Source organism: Babylonia areolata, chromosome 16, assembly GCF_041734735.1.
Source record: "Babylonia areolata isolate BAREFJ2019XMU chromosome 16, ASM4173473v1, whole genome shotgun sequence".
Lineage (NCBI taxonomy): Eukaryota > Metazoa > Mollusca > Gastropoda > Neogastropoda > Buccinidae > Babylonia > Babylonia areolata.
Genome location: NC_134891.1, coordinates 13,272,708 through 13,296,691, shown reverse-complemented (window position 1 = coordinate 13,296,691; position 23,984 = coordinate 13,272,708). Strand labels below are relative to the sequence as shown.

General features: G+C 39.0%; 1 protein-coding gene and 2 pseudogenes across 10 annotated transcripts in view; 1 reads left to right on the top strand and 2 right to left on the bottom strand.

Annotated features, from left to right (window-relative positions):
* LOC143291172 (uncharacterized) overlaps window positions 1-17,076 on the bottom strand; it is a 54,999-nt gene extending 37,923 nt beyond the window's left edge. For 2 of the 9 annotated variants that reach the window (XM_076600877.1, XM_076600879.1), the window contains exons 1-2: window positions 3,864-4,073; window positions 1,027-1,353 (exon numbers count right to left, since the gene is read on the bottom strand). In XM_076600877.1, coding sequence (XP_076456992.1) covers window positions 1,027-1,353; window positions 3,864-4,014 — 478 coding nt within the window. In that variant the 5' untranslated portion in view covers window positions 4,015-4,073. Of the gene's footprint in view, window positions 1-1,026; window positions 1,368-3,863; window positions 4,074-16,467 lie in introns of those variants that run through there. The other 7 variants (XM_076600880.1, XM_076600883.1, XM_076600882.1 and 4 more) reach the window with 7 other exon arrangements.
* A 1,826-nt stretch (window positions 17,077-18,902) lies between these two features.
* LOC143290760 (uncharacterized) lies at window positions 18,903-20,082 on the top strand (annotated as a pseudogene). Its single transcript, XR_013056439.1, has 2 exons — window positions 18,903-19,004; window positions 19,270-20,082. The product of XR_013056439.1 is annotated as an uncharacterized LOC143290760 (transcript).
* Window positions 20,083-20,877: 795 nt separating this feature from the next.
* On the bottom strand, window positions 20,878-22,120 carry LOC143290759 (uncharacterized; annotated as a pseudogene).
* Between the last annotated feature and the right edge of the window lie 1,864 nt (window positions 22,121-23,984).

Sequence of the window (23,984 nt, the reverse complement as noted above, 5' to 3'; positions counted from 1 at the left end):
TAACGTACTTTTAACAGTGTGCGTACATTAAAATGTGTGTTGAACTGACTCCCCCTTATTGAATAATACTAGCTCTTTCTTTATCTGGCTCACCTGAATGGCCAGTGCAGCAATGATTACCTTTGGCAAAAGGGAAAGGCAACATCCTGTCTGGCTGACTTCCAGTCTGTCTTTGAAGCCAAGCATTCTGCGTTGCTGGCATACACTGAACAACTCAGATTAAAGACACTGCCAGCATAAAGTAGTCGGAGCATTCCGAACTATCGACTAAAGCTGTATGGAGGTAGATATCCAGCGCTAAGCTGACTGTGGAAACATGTACAGTGGTCTATGAATGAAAACACAAGGAAGAATGCTGGTCCTGCTGTAAAGAAGACAGTGCCACTAAGTGCTCAACGGAGGAGACGATCGACGACCGAGATCAGCAGACAGCGAGATGGATGAACGTTACTCAGAATCTACCCCCAAAGAAACCTTGATACCGACACTAACATCGCAGTGCCCTCAACAAATAGCAATACAATATACATAACAATAACGCACACACCACAGCAAGGCTCACACAATAACGTTCAAAATGATAAACGTTCTTCACCACAGTTGAGGCCTGTGGAAACTCTTCGGAAGCACATGTAAGGTCTATAAATAAAAAAAATAACCCCCCACCCCAAATGTGTTGTTCACATTAGTGATATTCTTTGATAAAGATAATGAATAACAGCAATGATACATAGCACTATTAAAACCGCACGTGATTACCACGCAAATTATAATTGCTGCCCCCAGGCTCACGAGATACACGTTCTAACTTCATCTTTTGCGTTCGTGGGCTGCAACACCCACGTTCACTCGTATGTACACGAGTGGGCTTTTACGTGTATGACCGTTTTTACCCCGCCATGTAGGCAGCCATACTCCGCTTTCGGGGGTACACGTTGTAACAAAAACAAACGCGGCTGGCAGCAGCACTAAACCACCACCACCACGAGCATCTCCAACACCGGCAACAACGGTGAAGCGACATACCCCCACCACAAGTGATGCCAATGCACACAGCCTGCACGGAGGCCGTGCTACTTCGGTCAGCGCTGAATGACGCCATCCAGTCATTGAAGAGCGTGTTGAGGGCGACGATGAACACGAAGACAATGGCGTTGTTGGCACAAGCGCTGAGACAGACGACCACGTCAGCCAGAGTCAGTTGAGGGCAGAGTCCTTTTCCCATAGCGAGGATGGCAATGGTAATTGAAAGCCTTGCGAAAAAGCTGAGAGAAAATGCGACGATTTTCTTTTCTCGGTGTCTCTCTGTATCCCTGTCAGCACCCACTGACAGTATATCCCTGGTAGGACACACTGATGATGTATCCCTGTCACAAACCACACCTGTCCGACACTCTTAAAACATTCCCGTTAACAAACTGATAATGTATCCCTGTCACAAACCACACCTGTCAGACACTCTTAATTCATTCCTGTCAACATACTGATAATGTATCACTATCACACTGTTACTGTATCCCTGTCACACCGTTATGTATCCCTGTCACACACTGATAACTATATCCCTTTATACACGCTGAAAGCATAATTCTGTCAACACACACCGGTAATGTATCCCTGTCGCACATTTATTATATATATATATATATATATATATATATACACATACATACATATATATATATATATATATATCCCTGTCAGCACACACTTATAATGTATCCTTATCAATGTACACTGATGATATTTTCCTGTCAACACACACTGATAACGCATCCCTATCAACATACATTGACAATGTATCCCTGTCAACACACTGATAAAGTATACCTGTCAACACACACTAATAACGCATCCCTATCAACATACACTGACAATGTATCCCTGTCAACACACTGACAAGGTATACCTGTCAACACACACTGATAATGTATTCCTATCAACATACACTGACATTGTATCCCTGTCAACACACTCTGATAATGTATCCCTGTCAATACATACTGATAATGTATCCCTATCAACATACACTGATAATGTATCCCTGTTTACACACACTGATAATGTATTCCTGTTAACACACACTGATAATGTATCCCTGTCAACACATACTAATAAAGTATTCCTGTCAACACACACTGATAATACATTCCTGTAATGATGTATCCATGTCAACACACACTGATGATGAATCTCTGTCAACACACACTGATAATGTATCCCTGTCAATACACTGAATCCCTGTCAACACACACTGATAACGTATCCCTGTCAACACACACTGATGATGTATCGCTGTCAACACACACTTAATGTATCCCTGTCAACACACATTGACAATGTATTTCTGTCAACACACACTGATAACCTATTCCTATCTACACGCACTGATGATGCATCCCTGTCAACACACACTGATAATATATCCCTGTCAACATACACTTATGATGTATCCCTGTAAACATACACTGATAACGTATCGCAGTCAACACGCACTGATAATGTATCCCTATTAATTCACACTGATCATGTATCCCTGTCAACATACACTGACGATGTATCTCTGTCAACACACACTGACAATGTATTCCTGTCAACACACATTGATAACCTATTCCTATCTACACGCACTGATGATATATCCCTGTCAACACACACTGATAATATATCCCTGTCAACATACACTTATGATGTCAATGCACTGATGATATATCCCTGTCAACACACACTGATAATATATCCCTGTCAACATACACTTATGATGTCAATACACTGATAACGTATCGCAGTCAGCACGCACTGATAATGTATCCCTATTAATTCACACTGATAATGTACCTCTGTCAACATACATTGATAATGTAATCCTGCCAAAACATATTGATAACGTATCCCTATCAACACACACTGATAATTTATTCCTATCAATAATCCCTTGATGACATACACTGATGATGTATCCCTGTCAACACACACTGACACGCACTGATGATGTATCCCTGTCAACACACACTGATAATGTATCCCTGTCAACATACACTGATATTGTATCGCAGTCAACACGCACCGATAATGTATCCCTATTAATTCACACTGATAATGTATCCCTGTCAACATACAGTGATGATGGATCCCAGTCAACACACACTGATAACATATCCCTATCAACAAACTAATAATGTGTCCCTGACAACACACACTAATGATATGTTCCTATCAACACACAATTGTTCCCCTGTTAGCATAAACGTGTCTCTGTCAACACACTAATATATTATTGTTAACAGACATGATTAATATCCTTATCAATGCACATTGATAATGTTTCTGTGTTTTCAGAAAAAAATTATAGGCCTATACCATTTTCATTACAAAATAATGCATTCCTGTTATATGTATGTCATAACACACTGATAAGGTTTCCTTGTCACTAGACACTGACATATTTCTGTCAGCAAACATTATTGAATCCCCGTTTAATACAAACTGATGTACTCATGTCAACGCACATTGATAGTGCTTCACTGTTAACACACGGCACTGCAACCCTGTCAACACACGTTGCTGTATCCCTGTCGATATACACAGATAATATATCCCTGTCAAAGAGGACGGTGATAACTTGTAACTGTCGGAACACGCTGGTAATTACTCATGGATCGCAGTTACAGACAGGCTTTATGGGCGATGGTTTTCAGGCAGGGCCATTTAGTTCGAAATATTTGATTCAGCACGAAACAGAAACGAATACCATGTGTAGTTGAAGAACAAACCATTCACTGACAGAATTAAACTTGCATAAATTTAGTAAAGAAAACATACGACAGTCTTTTCAAAAAAGAAAGTAAGCTAAAGGTACTCACCGAATAGACGAAGACCATACAGGTTTCTAGTGTGCAAAATGAGACGAGGGGCGCCGCGTTTCGACCACAGGGTCTTCTGCAGGCAAAGCAAACAGCAACAACAACATAGGATACTAAGGAGAAACACGGACACATATATACAGTTTTTCATGTGTTGAATGACGTCGACTATCTGTTTCAGTTTCAAGGCAGCGTTCGTGCCTACTTTCAGTTTCAGTGTCAAGGCAGCGTTAGTGCCTACTTTCTGTTTCAGTTTTAAGGCAGCCGCGTCGGTGCCTACTTTCTGTTTCAGTTTCAAGGCAGCCGCGTCGGTGCCTACTTTTATTTCATTTTCAAGGATGCACAAATGTCACACCACATCTACTTGAAATGAAAAGAAAAAAGAAAAGAAAAAAGGGAGCAGATGCCCGACCAATTCTCAAACCTAACGGGCTGATCAAAACGACCAGGCATCGTCTTGAATGTTGTGTCTAACAGGAGGAGATACAAGAGTTATCGTTCCTGACTGTATTCGGAGTAGGATGTGGTGTGATGTGTCGAGCGGGTGAAGAGGGGGTGGAAAGGGAGCGGTGGGCTGAGGTGGCGAGGTGTGTGCGTGTATGTGGAATGATGTTGGGTAAAAACAACAACAACTGGGGGTGGGGGAAAAGAATGAATAAAGAAGAGAGACAGAGAGAGAAGACTAAATTGCAAGACAAATTCTTCATTGATGAGGGTAATTGTATAAAATATAATGCCCTTCTAAGACAGGGGAGAAAGATATTGAATGGATCATAAACAGACACAAAAGAGAGGAGAAATAGATAAATGGTAGAAATGTGATATTGGCGATGATGGTAATAATGATAATGATAATGGTAAGACATTCTTCTTCTTCTATAAGAATAATACAAACAGAATAAAATAGAGTGTGAGTCAGGATGTGGATAGTATGCGGACGTGTTTGCATAGTGTGTATAGGTTTGCATGTATATGAATGGTTTGCACTGGGGTGTTTGTGTCTAAGTGTGAGTAAAGGCGTGGGTGTATACCAGTGTGTGAAAAGCTACTGCATTCATCTGTCTTCTTTGTTTACTTACTTTTCTTTTTATTTCCCATTCATCCCCTCTCCTTACTTACTGCTGATTCCCATCCACTCATTTATCTAATTAATCCTATAATCATTCAAATATCTTAATCTTCCTCTCCCCACCCAACTGTCTGCTAAATCCCTGAACCACCTCCTGCACTCCTCACAGTCACAGCCCATTTACTCACTTCCCCCTCAGCATTTCCCCATAATCCCTGTTATGACACCCGATCTTGCCGCCTTCCAATATCAAGTTTCCCCCATATATAACTTATTTCCCAAAGCTATTATTCCAGTGTACATTCGGACCTGTTCCCCACACCCAACTATTGTCACACACCCTCCCAAAAATTAACACACACACGTGCACTCAAATGCACGTACACACACACGCGCACACACACACACACGCGCGCGCACGGAGGAACTTGGAATATAAAATTCTTAATCCTTCTTTGGTCATGGAGAACATTAAGTAGTATCATTGGTATCTTTTTTATTTTTTATAATCAAAATTAAAACTTAAACAGTTATCAAATACACACAGACCTCCTCCACCCAACATAAGCACTATACCAAAGACCCTATACGTAATTATATATGGTATTTGCCCATACTATCAACCCCTACATAACCTCACCTACACTATTCAACATACCAACCAACTTTAGATCCTGTAATTCCCTACCCTACACCAAGATTCTCACCAACAATCCCCATCCTCGACACGGACAAGCCCCCATCTCTCAATCTACCGACAGACATACATAAAGTTAAACATTAAACTCAAACACACAACATACCCCCCCTCTCTTTCCCAAACCCAACCACCTCACCACAACCACACATACTGCACCAGTGCACAACATAAACTGTTGAACTGTCCTCAACATTTATGCATAAACACACACGCACACACACACACACACCAACTGAGAGGTGAACTGTTTTAATAGCCGCACGTGCATACAGTTTTTGAAAGCTCTGACAAAATTTTGTGTAAAATTGCTAATTAACTTCGATTTGTTTTTCAGTCAGTTAATTGCAAGATTGGTTCAGTTTGTTTCCTGACGTCATGCCCAGTATTTCGGTGCTTCCGTGCCGTGTGCGGGACTCTTTACTGGACTTTTCTGACCTTCACGAGAAAGCGTGCCGGGGAGAAGGCAGCCATGCGTGTCCGTGCTGTGTCAGTGAGTGCACTGGTGGCAATTGTGCTTGTGTTCATTGTCGCTTTCCTGCTGCAGTGTGGTGACATTGAGACATACCCGGGTCCCAACAACAAGCAGACAACACTGACATCGCAAAACCAAAACCACACCTCGGGAAACGGAGATAATGAAACCGCTGACAATTCAACCATCGCTTACGTGGTGAAAAATGTTGAGTGCGCTGAATGAAAAAGTGTCGACCATGGACGAAAAGATGACGACAATGGATAAGAAAATAGACAGTCTGCAATCGTCGGTACAGGAACAAATGGCTAAAATGCAGAATGACTTTGCTGAAGTTGTGAAGAAAAACAAAGAACTGAATGAACAGTTTGACAGGATGAACAAACTGGGCGATTTAGAGGGGAGGAGCAGACGCAACAAACTGATTTTTCACGGTGTTCCCCACCCCCAGGGGCAAACAGAAACAAGGGCAGACTGTGAAAAAAGTGTGAAGACGGTGTTGAAAGAAGAGGTGGGGAAACAGGACGATATCGAAATCGAGCGTGCTGATCGTCTGGGGTCTGGCAAGGGGCCACATCCAATCATCGTCTGCCTCAGCAGTTTCAAAGCCAGGGAGTGGATCCTATCCGAGCGTCGCCAGTTGAAGAACAGAAGATCCAGCGTTTTCATCTCTGAAGACTTCACGCCCAGGATGAGGGACAAACGACACAAGTTGATGCCCTTCCTGAAGGATGCCAAGAAGGCCAACAAGAGTGATGGCCTAGAGGTAACACGTCCGCCTGGGAAGCGAGAGAATCTGAGCGCGCTGGTTCGAATCACGGCTCAGTCGCCAATATTTTCTCCCCCTCCACTAGACACTGAGTGGTGGTCTGGACGCTAGTCATTCGGATGAGACGATAAACCGAGGTCCCGTGTGCAGCATGCACTTAGCGCACGTAAAAGAACCCACGGCAACAAAATGGTTGTTCCTGGCAAAATTCTGTAGAAAAATCCACTTCGATAGGAAAAACTAATAAAAAAAGCAAAAAAACTGCACGCAGGAAAAAAAGAAAAGAAAAAAAGTGTGGCGCTCTCAGTGTAGCACAGAGAAATCTGCTGTGACAAAAAAGATAAATACAATACAATGCAATGCAATACAATACAATACAATACAAGAAAGCCTTCTTTCGGTTCGATACTCTGGTCATCGAAGGCAAGTCCTTTGTCAACGACGCTGCAACTGAAGGTTTTCTGGAGCGACAGAGACAGGGATGAGGGGCAGGCTGGCTTCACCAGACTGTCAACGGTAAGAGGAGACACACTGTCAGTGACACCGTTTCTTCCCGTATCTCAGTGACTGACAATGCACCCACAGTCCAACCCACATCACCAACACCCGTACCTACACCCGGTGACCCATCATCAGTGTTTCAAATCATGACATGGAATGTGCAAGGTTTGATACAAAAGTTGAAACTTGCATCGTTCGGGCACTTCTGTAAACGTTTTAATGTATTTGCTTTCTCAAGAGGTGTGGTTGTGTAAACAGAGTGACATCGAACATGCTTTCCCAGATTTTCATGCGTTCTATTCCCCACAGACCCAAAGGCTAAAGGGTGGTGTTGATGTTTGTGTGCACAGGTATGTTGTATGTCATGTTGAACAGTTGCTGAATGCAGTGGAGGACAGTGTATTTCTGAAAATGGTTAAGTACGTTGCTAATTGTTCGTCAGACATTCTTGCTGCTTTTGTTTTTATTGTCCCTGAACAATAAGCTGAGTGTGGCAAAGACAGTCATGACGGTATTGGACTATTAGAAAACTGCATGACAGAAGTAATGAGCCGACATCCTGATCTTCAATGGTTACTGTGTGGCGATTTTAATGCACGGAACTGTGTAATGTGGACAGTGTTGATGAACACAGACATGCACAGCCATTTCACGACAGGGTTTAACAGAGAATACTCCGCTAACGGAACGTAAATCCAAAGGTGGTAGTACAAATAGTTTTGTCATAAGCTTATTGCATTATGCAGGGAATATGATTTATTTATTATAAATGGGAGATGGAAAGTGGACAGTGAAGGAGAAATTACATGTGTTGCAAACCGAGGCCGGAAAGTGTTGTTGATTATTTTGTTTGCTTAAAAGTGTTGTTTGACTCAGTTACTGATATGTATGTTGCAAACATATGTGAATCAGACCACTTCCCTATTGTTCTTTCACAAGAAAACAAAACTAATAACACTACAGATAATGATTTTGAGGACTTTACACTAGAAGAGGAAAACAAAATCATTTGGATAGATAGGTATGCGAACTTATTGATTATATTCAAAGCAAGAGGCAAAGCCTTCAAGACTCACTTGTGCTTCGCGCTTTATACAGTAATCACGAGGAGAAAAAAAAAACAGATTAAAAAAATCGCTGAAACGTGCTTTGTATTAAATATGATATATAAAATAAGCTTGGAAAAAAAAAGGCATGAGAGCAGGATTGAACCAAGCATGTTCAGTTCGAAGCAAGAGACTAATCCCCACTGCTGCAGCACATCTGACGTCATTTGGCTAATACTTAAAACAATATTGACGTTTTCTTCTTCGTAGGACAACTAGATGTGATTGTTGTGGACGTAATAAAGCCGTTTAAATAATGTTTTTTGTGTTTTATTACATCTCGATTATTTTTTGTGTTTCGGCGGTAAAAGAGACGTTGCCATCACTTAAAGCACACCACAACACATGGTAGATCTCTAGATCTGCACTGACGAACCAGTCCACAACGGGCTGAAAGAAATGATTGATTCAATATTTTTCTTTTATGTTCATTCCAGTTAATTCAGTGTCCACTTTAGAATATTTATATATAGTAAACAAATTGATGGTGTAGTTAGTATCACTGTATGTGTTCTGTCCAGAATTTGCATTTCTTTTCTTTTAATTGTGAACAACAACAACAACAACAACAACAAACAAAACAAGGCCGTCGTCTTTGAACACAACCTACCTTCTAGTACGCCTAACACAGTGGGAAGCTGGCTTTTAAAATTTTCGGATTTCAGAACGAATCTCAACGAAATAAACCGTTAATGAATCGGAAACACTGTTTAATTCGGGAGACTGACAAGCTGTTATTAGTACGACTGTGAAGATTTTTTTTGTATACTAGATCTATATTTTAGCCAGATTTGGTATTGGCAGACAAAGTATTTCCAGAGAAAATGGCAATGTTGAAGTTTACCACACACATACACACACACACACACACAACTGAACACCGGGTTAAAACATAGACTCGCCTCGCTTCGTTTTCAGAAGTGAGTCAATGAAGAAGTCGAACTGAAAAAAACTTTATCATTGCGCTTTGCACTGACACAGACACTGGGTCAGCATGCCTTGTCACGTTCCTTCAAAACGAGGCTGCTGTAATGAGGTCAAAAGAGAAAGTGCAAGATTCTCGTGCACAACAGCTGTGGTGGGACGTGGACTGTGAGCGAGCAAAACGAAATAAATACATGCAGCTGAACGTGTTCAGGCGGTCTAACGCAAATGAAGATCTTATTAAATATCTTGACCCGAAAAAAGATTTTAAAGAATTATGTAAACATAAGCAGGAAAACTACAACGAACGTGTTTTAAACGAGTTAAATGCCACCTGTAATGATAAAAATTCTTGAGTGTTTTGGCAAAAGGTTAAAGCTTTGACCGCAAGTAAATGGGATCATTCTAATTGGATCTCTCCACGTGCATGGTTCGAACACTTTAAGAATTTGTTAAACATAGAACAATTAGCAGATAATTCAGAGTTTAGTCGAGATATTGAAGATGGTCTTATTGATCATGTGTGTGAAACATGTACCGAATGTTTAAGTGCAAAGCTAGATGGAGATATTTCACAGTCTGAAATTCGTAACATTATTCATGCATTGAAAAATGGAAAAGCAGCCAGCCCTGATGGTTTGCCATCTGATTTTGTTTCTCCACACTGAAGACACACTAGTTAAATTTATGGGGGGGGGAGGACCCACAGAGCTGGTCCAAAGCTATCATTTTCCCCTTACATTAAAAGGCAGTACAAGAAAAGTTCATAGCTAGAAGGGAATTTCACTATTGGGTATAGCAAGTTATACAATACAGTAATCAGTCAGAGACTGAAGACCTTCTGTGAAGAAAATGATATTTTCCTTGAAGCACAAGCAGGTTTTCGTAGCTTACAGTACAATAGACAACATGCTTTTATTGAAATCAATGGTTCAGAAATACTTATAAAACAGGGCGGCCGCTTTTACACAGTAGTTCTGGATTTGTCAAAAGCATTCAATAGTGTAAACAGACAAAACCTGTTATATCTCCTTCTACAAAAAACAAGGATATATGTGAAAATGTTCAAAACACCCGAGGGCATGTACAAAAGGGTCAAGGCAGCAGTTAGTTGGGGGCAACATCATATAATATTTTGACTGCATGTCAGGGGATACACAAGGCTGTGTATAAAGCTGCTTGTTGTTTTCCGTCTTTCTGTCTAAGTTACAAGCTGACTTGGCAGCATGTGGAGCGAGAGGTATTGACATTTTTGCTGATTCACTTGGAGTCTTCTTGTTGATGTATGCAGATGATATCTCCATTGTCTCTGACTCTGTGTCAGACCTTCAAAAGAAAACTGATTGTTGAAAAATATGGCAAGAAGTGGGGGATTGTAGTCAATATGGATAAAACTAAAGTAGTTGTGTTTAAAAATGGTGGTTTCGTCAAAACAAGTGAGAAATGTTATTTACTCTGGTAAGCAGGTTCAAATTGAACCTTTTTACAACTATCTTAGTGTGTGCTGTCTGTAACATTAAACTGGTCAAGATGTGCCGAAAACTTGCCTGGTAAGGGTCTGAGAGCATTAGCAGGGATCAGGAAACTCTATATTTAATCTTCAAGGGATTCCAGTTACTACTCTTTCAGAATCTTTGATACAAACGTAAAACCAATTCTGCTATACAGTTCAGAGATCTGGGGGTTTCAGAAATATGATTCATTTGAAAAAGTACATGACAAAATTTGTAAGCTGGTTTTGGGAGTTGCGAGGGATGTCAAAAACAATATTGCTCTTGGAGAGTGTGGCAGATTTCCAATCTACATTGATACATTATGTTCGTGTTATATACTGGTACATGTTTTTTTTCTATGCCTGATAGCAGATACCCTAAACAATGCTACAAACTGTTGCAAATGCAAATGGTACTGGTGGACGCAACTGGGCAACACGAGTAAGAACACTGCTGTGTTCCTTTGGTTTTGGGTATGTTGGGGAAATGCAAGATCCTGGGAACGTTTAATGTTTTCTATATCTGTTTAACTGGTGGACTCATTCAACCAAGAATGTCATGATTCACTCTCATCTCTGATCCAGAAATCATGAGAGCTGGCTATGTGGGTCAGTTGGATGCGATGTGTTTATTGAGGTGCAATCGGTTACCCTTGATTAGTATATCCTACGCCACACAATTCTATGATCCTTTTAGCAAAGAATGTGATTGTCAATGTGTTGAAGATTGTGTCATTTCATGTTATCTGTCCTAGATATGCTGCTCTTCGCAAACGGTTCTTACCCCTTTACTATCATCGATTTCCATCAGGTTTTAAAATACAGTTACTGTGTACCAACATGTCAGCTAACCTGACATTCAAAGTAGCAGTATACATGAATGTTTGAAACTTAGAATGTGAAAGTAAATTAACATTACAACTTATGTTAAATATACTTGCGTGTTGTCACATGGAACCACGTGTATCTTTTGAAGTGCACGTGATATTAGCAGTTGAACGTTTTTTCACTGACCGACATCTTTTTGCTTATTTCAAGCATTTATCCTGATCATATGGGCCAGATGGCCTGCAAAACTGAATAAACCATTATTGTTATTGTTACTGCTATTGTAACTCACTGCTAGTAACTGCCCACCCCCACCCCCCTGACCCCCTCCACTTATCACAACCCATCACAAACCCCCCCCCCCCCCCACTCCCCCACTATTACTCCCCGTCTGTTTCATTCTATCCCACCCGGAAATGCAGAGGCCCAGACTAAGCAGGTCAAGAAAGATAACTCCACCACTTACGACACAACACTCAAGACTCCATTCAACACACACACAAAGCAACTGCATCTGTTTTTCGTTTGTATGTTGTGTTGTTTTCATGCAGAATACCCAAGCTTCGAAACACGTCGCCTCTTCTCTTGGTCTCGTTTCTGTTGTGATCCATGCGTGGTCTCCATCTGTGAGGTGAGCAGGCTACAGACCCCTCTTTCTGGACAGTATTTCACTTCGCAGTACTAGTAGGACAGGGACAAAGTAAGCTTGAAGGTGTTAAACAGCCCCTTCTTTGTTTCATAACATATTTTGGTAGAAATTTCAGCGAAGGTTCGACGCTTCATTTTCAGTCTAACGTGTCTTTGGATCTGCACCTCAGTACAATTACACAAAAAATACTGTTGGAGAAAATTTTTATACAACGTTCAAATACCAATAAAAGAAAAGTTTGCGTCAGTAATCGAGTATATGGAATCAACTGCCACCTTATCTAAAACAAGCACCCCATTTGCTAACTCATTCAGTAATCAACTGGTCAATTCTACAAAAGAATAGGTCTTTGTTGTTTCCCCTGTCGGTTGTGTAACTTTCTGAATGAGGAAAGCATGTCTTGTGGATTCAGCAAACTCATGATTTAATTCACCACTCCATGCTTGCAGCCAACTTATTTTTGACTCACTTTTGTAAACAAAGTGAGTCTATGTTTTAACCCAGTGTTCGGTTGTCTGTGTGTGTGTGCGTGTGTGTGTGGTAAACTTTAACATTGACATTTTGTTTGCAAATACTTTGTCAGCTGACACTAAATTAGGCATAAAAATAGGAAAAATTCAGTTCTTTCCAGTCATCTTGTTTAAAACAATATTGCACCTCTGGGATGGGCACAAAAAGATAAAAAAGAGGCCAAATTATATGCAAACTGCATTTACTGTTATATTTATATTTTTTAAAATTCTCTAAACTTGGCACTTTGATCTGATATTCTGACACAACAACAAGAGCAGTCATTTTTATCATTTTTTGTTCAAACAGGAACTTCTTTTGCTAAGCATGGAATTTATATTTATTTGCAATGTCTTTGTTGCAGATAGTAAAAAAAAAAGGGGGAAATTAATCTGTAATTAATCATAAGGGACTTAATTTGCTTTAAACTGATCTTTCTCATCTTAAACATTACATTTTGAAATTATACTCAATACATAAAAAGCTTGTGTGTTTTACTCTAAGCGTACAGGGCTTTCACTATGTTCATTCGCCCAAGTGGTCTTTTTCGGAAAAATACTAAAATCAATATGACGAGTGGACTTTAGAGATCTATTGGCTGAGCCCTGAAGGACATAGGCAAAAATAAATTGCGTACACATATTTATACATATTCAAAGCGCGTGCTCATATTCTTCGCGAACGCGGACGACGCCACTTTGTTTCAAGCTGTTGACATGCCCGTTCAATCCTATATTCAATCGACAATACCCGATAACATGTGATGGAAAGTTGGAGAAGGAGACCGTTAAATATTTATTCAGAGAAAGATTTGTGAACGCCTCATCACTTACTTGATTATGCCCCAAACTGCCATAAAAATATCCACAGAATCAGTCGGAATTCACAGTTAAAAATAATAAACCATGCGAGTGAATACCCTTGAATTGATGAAACGTAAAAATTTCCAGTCTTGACTTTTCTCAAAATGAAGTCCTTTTCACTTCATACGACGTTTAGAAGTACTTGTACATGGCTCTACATGCTATTAGTTTAACAAAATACTCAATTTTCATATCAACTTTAAAACTAAAAAACTAGAATGAACATAAAAGAGAAATTGAATCGACCGAGTCAACCGGGTGTAACTAAGCTTGTACATCTATCTGGACCCAGAGAAAACGGCTAAATGTTGCAGTGTGATTGCGGCGATAGCCATGTCTCCTTTACCGCGGACTTAAAAAGAATTTTTAATTGGCCTTAAAGATTTTTTGAATGCCCAAGATACACCAGAATAATATGATTTAAACAGCGTTCTCACTGCGAATACCGCAATCGATTTATCGCCCTTTAAGAAAGCATGTTTAGATATTATATTTTTGAACGTCAGTTAAGGAGCCACGATAGTGTAATGGGTAGGACAGTTTCTTTTTTTTCACCCGAACACGCGGAGTTCGAATCTGCCGTTAGGATTTTTTTTCTTTTTCTTTTAACCCGAAGCCTTATAATAACAAATGCAGAACACATTTTAACGATTAGATTTTTTTTTTTAAGTGTATCACAAGTGAGTCTTGAAGGCCTTGTCTCTCGTTTATTTTTTATTTTTAAAAATTCTAAACAAAAACCACAAAAAGATAAAAACACCTTATCGAACGACAAAGATTGTGTGAATGAATCAACGGAGAATTCAACAACATAACTGAAGAATAGACAGTTCCTATGTGCCACCATGAAGCAGTAATCAATATCTAAACGTTTGACAGGCTACAACATCTATCCATTATTGCTAGATGTAAATTATAATGAAGAATACCAGATCAAAACCAATTAATATAAAGAACGTAAAACAAAAGTTAAAGAAGAACAACTGGAAACTGAAACACGTATCTTAGAAAGGAGAAAGTTTAACCTAGATCATAGCAAGAACATACAGATTAGAAGAAAAGAAGCTTACAAAACTTAAAAAAAGGAGTGCGAATACGTGCTCAATGGCCAGATGGATAAGAGAAGCATAAAGGTAGCCAAATGTTTTGTTACATCTCGAAAAAAGTTATCTTATAAGAAAGAGTGTAAACCTCACCACACCCTTCCCCCCAAAATAAGAAAAACAAAACAAACAAAAAACAAACAAAACAAACAAACAAAAAAACAAAAAAACAACAACAAAAAACAAAACAAAAACACACCAACCAACCAACCAAACAAAACAACAACAACAACAACAATAAAACAAACAAAAATAACAACAACAAACAAACAAAAAACATTAGAATGGTTCCAGATTAAAGTTCATTATCGCGTCCTTTGTTGACGAATATAGGAGTCTTAATAGATAACACATGCAATGGGAAGGTAATCATGTACAAGTGTTTTGGACAGACTTTGTACGATACTTTAAAGAAAAATATCCAAACTGTGATAGACTTGATCTCAACCATTGTTGGTGTTGGTACGACAATAAAACACAAAAACTTACGGTTGCTTCTCACACATTTCATTGATGCCCAAATTCTTTATATACAAATGTAGATATAATAAAGTAAATTCAACAATACAATTGTTAATAAAAGATATCGAAAAGGCATATGAAATTGACAAGTATGTTTTCAGAATATCTGTGGATTATAACAAATTTGTGCAGAAATGGGCACCATGCATTAAACAGGATTAAGCTTTGTATCATATAGAATCAAGGTGTGAATGTATGATTATTGTTACTTTACTGTAAACTAAGCATTAGAATTAATGTGGGAATAAATACCCGTTGTACTGAGTATGCTTTGATGTAAGCCGAGCATTGTAACACCACATAGAAACAATTTGTGAATGAAAACCCATTTAAGTGCCTATATTACTTTGATGTAAACTGGGCACAGTAATATCAGTGGAATCAATGCGTGAACGGATGTTTTAAGTTCTGCCATTACTACAATTTCATTGCAAATCGTGCATAATAATATCACACAGAACAATGAATGAATATTTACTGTTCTACCGATACAATTCTTGATGTGAAACGATTGACATTCAGAACAATCTATTGTTGTAACTTCCAAATGTAAAATATTATATTCTGTATGTAAACCTTTGTCTGAGTAAAAAGTGTTTGAACCCCCCCCCCTCCTCCGCTCCCCTCCCCCTCCCCCCAATAAAAACCCCCACATGAGTAAAGATAATCTTTAACTGTTCAACAGTACACATGATCACAATGCAAACAAAGATAAAAGACAAAAGAGCATCAACAAGCTTAAAGCTTACACTGTGCTCACAACGTTGCACTTGAATTTTAACATGACGGCTGATAAACCATATTATCATTTGTATAAAATAACTTATTCATAAACAGTAAGTAAAAAAAAAAAAAAAAAATAAAAATAAAACATACATAATACAGTAAAATAATTCTACTATCAATATTAACAAGTTTATTGTCACCATAAGAAAATAGATATGCCTCCTACAAATGTCTGAAACAAGAAAAGTATCTCTCTCTCTCTCTCTCTGAGTCGTGACGACTGTTCGCACGAAACATTTCCAAAAGTATGCATTCTTGAATCGACGAATGATTTTTCACATATCATGTTGGTGGAGAAAAGAGAACTTACTTGTTGACACAGCTACTGTTGGATGCCTACAAGCGTGGAGAAGTCGGTCTAACTTGCGCCTGGTAGGTGCATGGAAAACACTCATCATGTCACGAAGCCTTCCACGCTTATTTCAACCAGGTCACGGATTTATGCCAAACATTGCTGCCCCCTCTCATCCACGGACACCTTTTTTCTTGATACGATCCTGTTGAAATGAGCGCCAGGAAGGCTGTTGGTACCTTCAGCTGATAATGTGAGGGGTGTGCTAGGAGGTGAGGGGTAGGGGCGAGGGAGATACAGTGCTGAAAGAGCGAGAAGCAAGAGAGGGAAGGTAGGTAGTGTGTGTGCGTGTGGCTGTGCAGGTAGTTTTTGTTATCATCAGTAGAATGTCCTTGAAGAAACTTTCTGTGTGCGTTATTTTGTTTTTGCTGATTTTGTGTGTGTGTGTGTGTGTGTGTGTGTGTGTGTTCATTCGTAGTGTTTACAGTCCAGCCGATCACGTAGTCTATATCTCAGGCAGTCAAACTAATTCTTACAAACGACACTAACATGACAACTAACGTAATGCCACACCATGAACATGCATCAACTGTGTTTTTGACTCGCGTCACGCGCATGTGTTGGCCCTTCACTGTGACGTACTCCAACCACAACATTGGTCGTGGTAGGTCTGACACATTAGTTCTTACATGATGTACTGTACTGAAACATGATGCTGTGTAATGAAACAGAATTTTTGTAGACAGAGCATTTTTTGTTCTTTCCGACCGTCTGTTAGAATGCCTGATTCCTCTCAGTTTTCAGCCCTTTTGATTTGATTTGACTGGTTGATTCAACAATTCAACTGACGATAATTAGATGCTGCCAGATTGTGTCATCAATGACACATAGACGTGGATATTTTCTGATACATTAGACGAGATGAAGAAAACCAGGTTCTTAAAAGAGTTACTTTAGCTCGGACTAGATCTAGTATGTTATGTGTGCATCATATATATATTTTTAGACTATCAGTTGGTATATATAGATACACGCATATGTATGTATGTAATATGAATACACATGAAGACAACAAACAAAACACCTTGTGATTAGAAATAAATAAAATTAAGAAATATGCGTTTGACGTTTTGGCGCCAAAGGATTTCAGATCAAAGGCAGATCTACCGTGATATACTAAACAACATCAGCATATCATGTATCATTGGCCGGTGACTGATTATAGATTGTAGTTTATAATCAGTAGGGTCGGTTTATATAAATGGACAGCATTTGAAATTTTGAACAATACGCCTTACCTTTGTGTACATAATTCAGTGCAGGTCTGCGTCGTTTTGTTCTGTTTCGGTCATGACTGCACATTACGAACAGACCGCTCGCCTACATATCTCACTCCCATTAAAAAGGAAAAAAAAATAGAAACACCTCTCTTTCCATCTATGTCTCTCCGTCTATCGATCTGCGTCTGTTGCTCTTTCTGCACATGTGCGTTTTCCTCCGTGAGCGCGAGCGTGTGTTCGTGTCATATTTACTATTATCACCAACAGAGATTTATAAAACAAATACACTCGTTTGTGATCCTTGAAGATACATATCCTATATCATCGTCTCAGCAATATACGCATATTTTTAAGCGCATCGCAAGCTTGCACAATCAAGCATATCCATTACGATATGTTCAAAGTTAGATCGAAATCAGACAGAAAAATCAAAACAAATAATGTTGCTTATTGTCCAGCCGACTGTAATGGCACCAGTTCAGGGCTGAATATCCGTTAGTTCTTAAAACTAGCCAGAGATAACCCAAAACAACGTCGAACGTCAATGGGATTAATGCACACTTGAAGGGGGTCACGTGATCTGGCTGATGCTGCGAGCCTGGCACTGACCGAGATAAGGGATTCTGTGTACAAACAGGCCCTACACGTTTAATTAAAATGGGGTTTTGTGCGGCATTTGGGTGTTCTAACAGCTCTGACCCCAAGAAAAAATGCAAGGAAAAGGGAATTAGTTTCCATGCCTTCCCGATTAAAAATCCAGAGATGTTGAAGTTGTGGATTACAAAGATAAGAAGAGAAGGATTTAAACCAACCCAGCACAGCCTTCTTTGTTCCGAACATTTTGAAGAGGAATCCTTCACGTATCAGAACTTTACAGGTTAGTTTTCCACTTTATATTTTATTTCATAATTCATAATTCGTAATTCATAATTAGCCTGCTCAACCATTTTTATAGTGTGAATTAACGTGCCAAGTGACCATACATGATAGTCCCATCTGGTCAGCAATCAGCTGATCGTAAAACCCCATGTTAAAATCTTGTTCCAGCCCCACAGTTGTACCTGTTGATAAGCTAGGATGCATGGATGTCAAAATATTTTTTTGTGTATGTATACTTTTGAAGCCTTGTCATAAAAAATGGAATATTTGTTTTTTTATACATTCTACCTTTTGTTTGCTTGCAGGGCGGAGACAACTCAAACAAGGGGCTGTGCCAACCAAGTTTTCACTCATCACTCCACAAAACAAACGACAGAGGACATCATATGAAATGGGGTAAGCTAAATGTAGTTTAGAAATATATGTAATTTTTGTTTGTTTGTTTGTTTGTTTTTTTAATCCTATTGCATGATGTGGGAATAGTTGCATGTAAAGAAAGTATTGATCATGGGCCAAGTGTGTTCCTTTCTAACAACAACTCCATTGTTTTGATTGAGAAGATTCCAAGAACTACACCAGAAATTTTACAATAATGCCCCTTTCAGTTTTAAATATTGAATTTATGACAAATGACTGAATAGTTTTGAAACTTCATTTTCAGTGCAAGTGTTGCAGTAGAGGATGACAGCCAAGAACCTGCCACCAAGGACCAAGAGTCACAGGCCAGCCTTGTGGATATTGACACCCTTCAGGGCAAGATAAAAAGCCAAGAGGACATCATTTCCACATTACAGCACAAATTATCCAAACATGAATTCAGACTGAACAATCTAGAGGAGAAAGAGATTAAAATTTTGACAGGCTTTTCATTGAAAACATTTTTAACCATTTTTCAATTTCTATGTCTAACGGATGCATTGAAGAACATGAAGTGCAAACTTGACCCAATTAATCAATTTTTCCTTTTCATGACAAGAATTAGACAAGGACTTAGTGAAGCTGTGCTAGGTATCATGTTTAAGGTTGATCAGTCAACAGTTAACAGAACATTCACCAAATGTCTTGGAGCCATACATTGTAAAGTGAAAATTTTGAACATTTGGCCACCAAAACATCAAATCAAAGCCTACATGCCACTTTATTTTCAAAGAAACTTTCCAGCCTGTAGAGTGATCATTGATTGCACAGAATTTTTTTGGCAACAAACAAAGAATCCCTATAATCATCAATGTTCATTTTCAAATTATAAAAATCACAACACTTTGAAATCCCTGATTGGAATGGCTCCTAATGGTTCAATTAATTTATTTCTGATCTGTATCTTGGGGGTATATCTGATATAGAGCTGACCAGAAGAAGTGGTTTGTTGGATAAGTTGGAGCCTGGAGATGTTGTACTGGCTGACGGGCGCAATAGCCGAGTGGTTAAAGCGTTGGACTGTCAATCTGAGGGTCCCGGGTTCGAATCACGGTGACGGCGCCTGGTGGGTAAAGGGTGGAGATTTTTACGATCTCCCAGGTCAACATATGTGCAGACCTGCTAGTGCCTGAACCCCCTTCGTGTGTATATGCAAGCAGAAGATCAAATACGCACGTTAAAGATCCTGTAATCCATGTCAGCGTTCGGTGGGTTATGGAAACAAGAACATACCCAGCATGCACACCCCCGAAAAGGGAGTATGGCTGCCTACATGGCGGGGTAAAAACGGTCATACACGTAAAAGCCCACTCGTGTGCATACGAGTGAACGCAGAAGAAGAAGTTGTACTGGCTGACAGAGGTTTTACAAGAATGACATCAGAGTTTGAAGACAAGGGTGCTACTCTCTCTACTCCCTATTTCTTGCAGAAAAAAAAAAATTCAGTTTGAAGTTGATGAACGTGGGGAAAACAAGATGGTTTCAAGCCATAGGTGCCATGTAGAAAGAGCAATTGGTCGAGTAAAAAATTTCAAGATTTTGGATGGAATTATTCCAATGAATTTACAAAATGTACAAGAAATTTATTATGTTTGCTGCTTTTTGTCTAATTTCAGTGACCAACCACTTATTTCTTCTATGTCATCTTAAAATCAAATGTTAGCATTGTATGGTGAGCCCTATTACAAAACAAATGTGCTTATACTGAGCTTTTATGGAAAGGAGAACATTTTCTAATGTGCATGTGTACTCCATCCACTAAGTGGTGTCAGTTTACTGAATATTCTATGCTATGAGATGAAACGAAATGTATTCAAGACCAAATTTAATGATTTATATTGACTGATCAATTTCATCTAAAATATTAAGATACAAAAATTGATAAAGACAATGGCTTGATGAAAATTTACATTTTATTTTTTTTAGATATTCTATATATATGCATGAATATGATAATTTTTATCTTAATGTTCATATTTTAATCATGCCAAAATAAATGTTGTTTTAACAGATCTATACAAGAAAACATTGTCATACTTTTGATAGTGAATAGCACTGAATACTTTTGTGTGAGTGGTACTATCATTATATCATACAAAACAATATCCTCATTGATATTTCAAATAAAGGAAACAAGTCAATTGTGTATTTTAGTTTCTCAATCAAAGAAACTGAGTAAATGATTAAAAAACAAACACAAATGAAAACATTTCTTCTGATGCCCATATCATTTACAATTTCAAACTAAAAATGTAGGGTAAATAATGTTCAAAAAAGAAACTTGTAAGCTTGGCGAGTGCCTGATCACAGAACTTGGCATCAAAGTCAATGGAATCAATAATGCATGGTTTACCATAGTCATAAAAAACAACCAAAAGGCACTTTGTCAAATTTGCACAATACATTTGCATTTGGATCTGAGTGTAATATTTGTGACTTTGCTTCAAATGATATAATCCATCACCTCTTTTTTCCAAACAAAAATCTTTTCTCTTTTCCACCAGATTTTCAATACTTGCATGATCCGGATTGAAAATACATTTTACTTCTAATAAACATGTGTCATCTTTGTGATATAACAAATCATCTGGGGAAGCACCTAGGTAACAATAAACAGGGTGAACAACAAAACCAGTGTTCCTGAAAATGTGATGGGGAAATTTGCACCTGATAATGTTTTTGACCATAGTCTCCATTTGAAGACCAAATTGAATTGGCTTGATAGAACTAAGATCTTTTGACATTTTCCCAACTAGTGTAGCTGGAAGCGATAAAAAAATCTTTTGAATGACATATGATGTGTACATTTGATGCTGTCAATCGAAGCTTCGTCTCTGACACCCAAGCATCTGTGTTCTGAGACATTGTTGCTTTTTCAAGAGCTATGCATTCTTCATATGTTTTGTTGACCCTTTGATGGTAAAAGAACATGAGATTGACAGGGAGATTTTGTGGAATGAAACTGTAAAAAGACTTTGACATAGGGAAAACAGGAAGCGGGATAGTTTTAGGGTAGAAAATGTCATCTGACAGCAGAACATTGTCATTTGTATTCAAAGCTCCAAATATAGGACATGACGAATCTAAATTGCTCAGTACTGAGAAGTCCACAGTTGTAGAAAAATTAGAAGATGTTGTAGAAGAAGCAATGTCGGAGACTATTTTTGGAGACACAGGTTTGGGGCGTGGTTGGTGCCATGTCTGTAGTCTTTCTGTAGGTGCAGCATACATCTCCTGTCTGCTGTAGTCCTCCAACAATGTCAGTAACCCAAACATGTGTTTACAACAGGCAGGACTTGAACCCCCTGGACACTCACACTCTCCTTCTGTCACCTGTAACAATCAATAACAAGTCATGTTTAGTTATAATGAAAAGTATTTAGTGAACACTACCCTTAGGCCGCAAGTTATACTGTATAAACATGTAATACAGGTGGTCTGTGTAGGTAGTGACAATTTACAAACACCATGAACACTGTAACAATGTAACAATTCATGCAGTCTCTATTTTAAATGATAATCTCTTTTGACAGGTTGTCTCCTCCCCCCCCTCTCCCCCCCCCCCACACACACACACTTTGCCAAGCATTAATGACAGGTTCCACAGTTAAATGCAAACCAATGCCAGTGCCCAGCAGTATCAGTCTATCACTAGGCAATGAATGGAATTATCTTCGAACTAGCGAATTTCCAAGCTGTGCTGTTACTTTCAAACCTAAAAAGGAACTCTAAACTTATTTATGATATAATAACTTACCACTCCATCCTTTGAAATGACAGCATGTGTTTTGTAGACTGTGGATTTTTTCATCTCTGCTTTCACCCGTGCTCTCAGGATCCATTCTTTTTCATTTTCGGAAAACTTGACATCGGTTACAAAACGAGAATTGTAGAGTTCTCTGCCTTTCGTAATAATAAAATTGTAATTGTTTTCACACTTGTGAGCACTATTTAAAGTTTCCGTGTACTTCAAAATGTTGATGAAGGTAAAATCTTTCAAGCAAAGGGGATGATCAGTAATAGAAAATAGATCGCTGGTCAGTTTAGCCGCCATGCTGATGCTGAAGGTAAACAGCCAGATCACGTGACTCGAGCTCTGGAATGCGGCCTGTGTACATTAACCCCATTGAAATGACAATGAAATGAACAGAACAAGGGGCATTACTCGCCCTATGAGCTCACTTTCCCAAGTAAGCGTAATGAGATAGCTAGTAGTTGGTTTCTCTATAATTATACGATCTTTGCTATTGTGGATTCTCCTCTTCACAGACACAGTCAGTAATTGACTTTCCAACAATGTGGAACAATACGGTTGATTTAGTACACACACACACACACACACACACACACACACACACACATGTATATATTTTATTAATCTTTAACACGAAATTTTGGTTTATTTCTTTTCCAGAAATTGAAGAGAAGCGGAAAGAGCATGAGTAATGCTATAGATTTGTGTTCTGCACTGCTGTACTTGCTGCATTGCATCGTGTTGCATGGCATCGCATGGCATCACATCGGATTAGGGCCTATATTGTACTATTCTGTCACAACAGTCGACATTTCTGTCTGAAATTCGAGATGCTCTGTCCTATTGCAGCACCAACCACCCTACCCCCACACCCCTCCCCCTCCGTTCAATCCATTCATACCTCAGGCTGTTGACGCGTCATAGTTCATGCGTGAAGTACCGTTCACTTTGACACTTTTTTTTGTAGGCATCCGTCCGTGGCCTGAAGACAACATGCTTTGTTTTAAGTGTAAGGTCCAGCATAAAAGGGACACTGATATTTGAATGGGTGAAATGTGAACATGATCTCAGGTACTTTCAGAATTCACTGGGAAAAAACAGCAAAACGAACTTGTGTCCCTCGGCGATCCCTTGAAGTGATGACCAAAGGGAGTGTTGCAAGGTACACACGTGAGTGCTTTGGTTCATGCACGGATAGCCAGTGG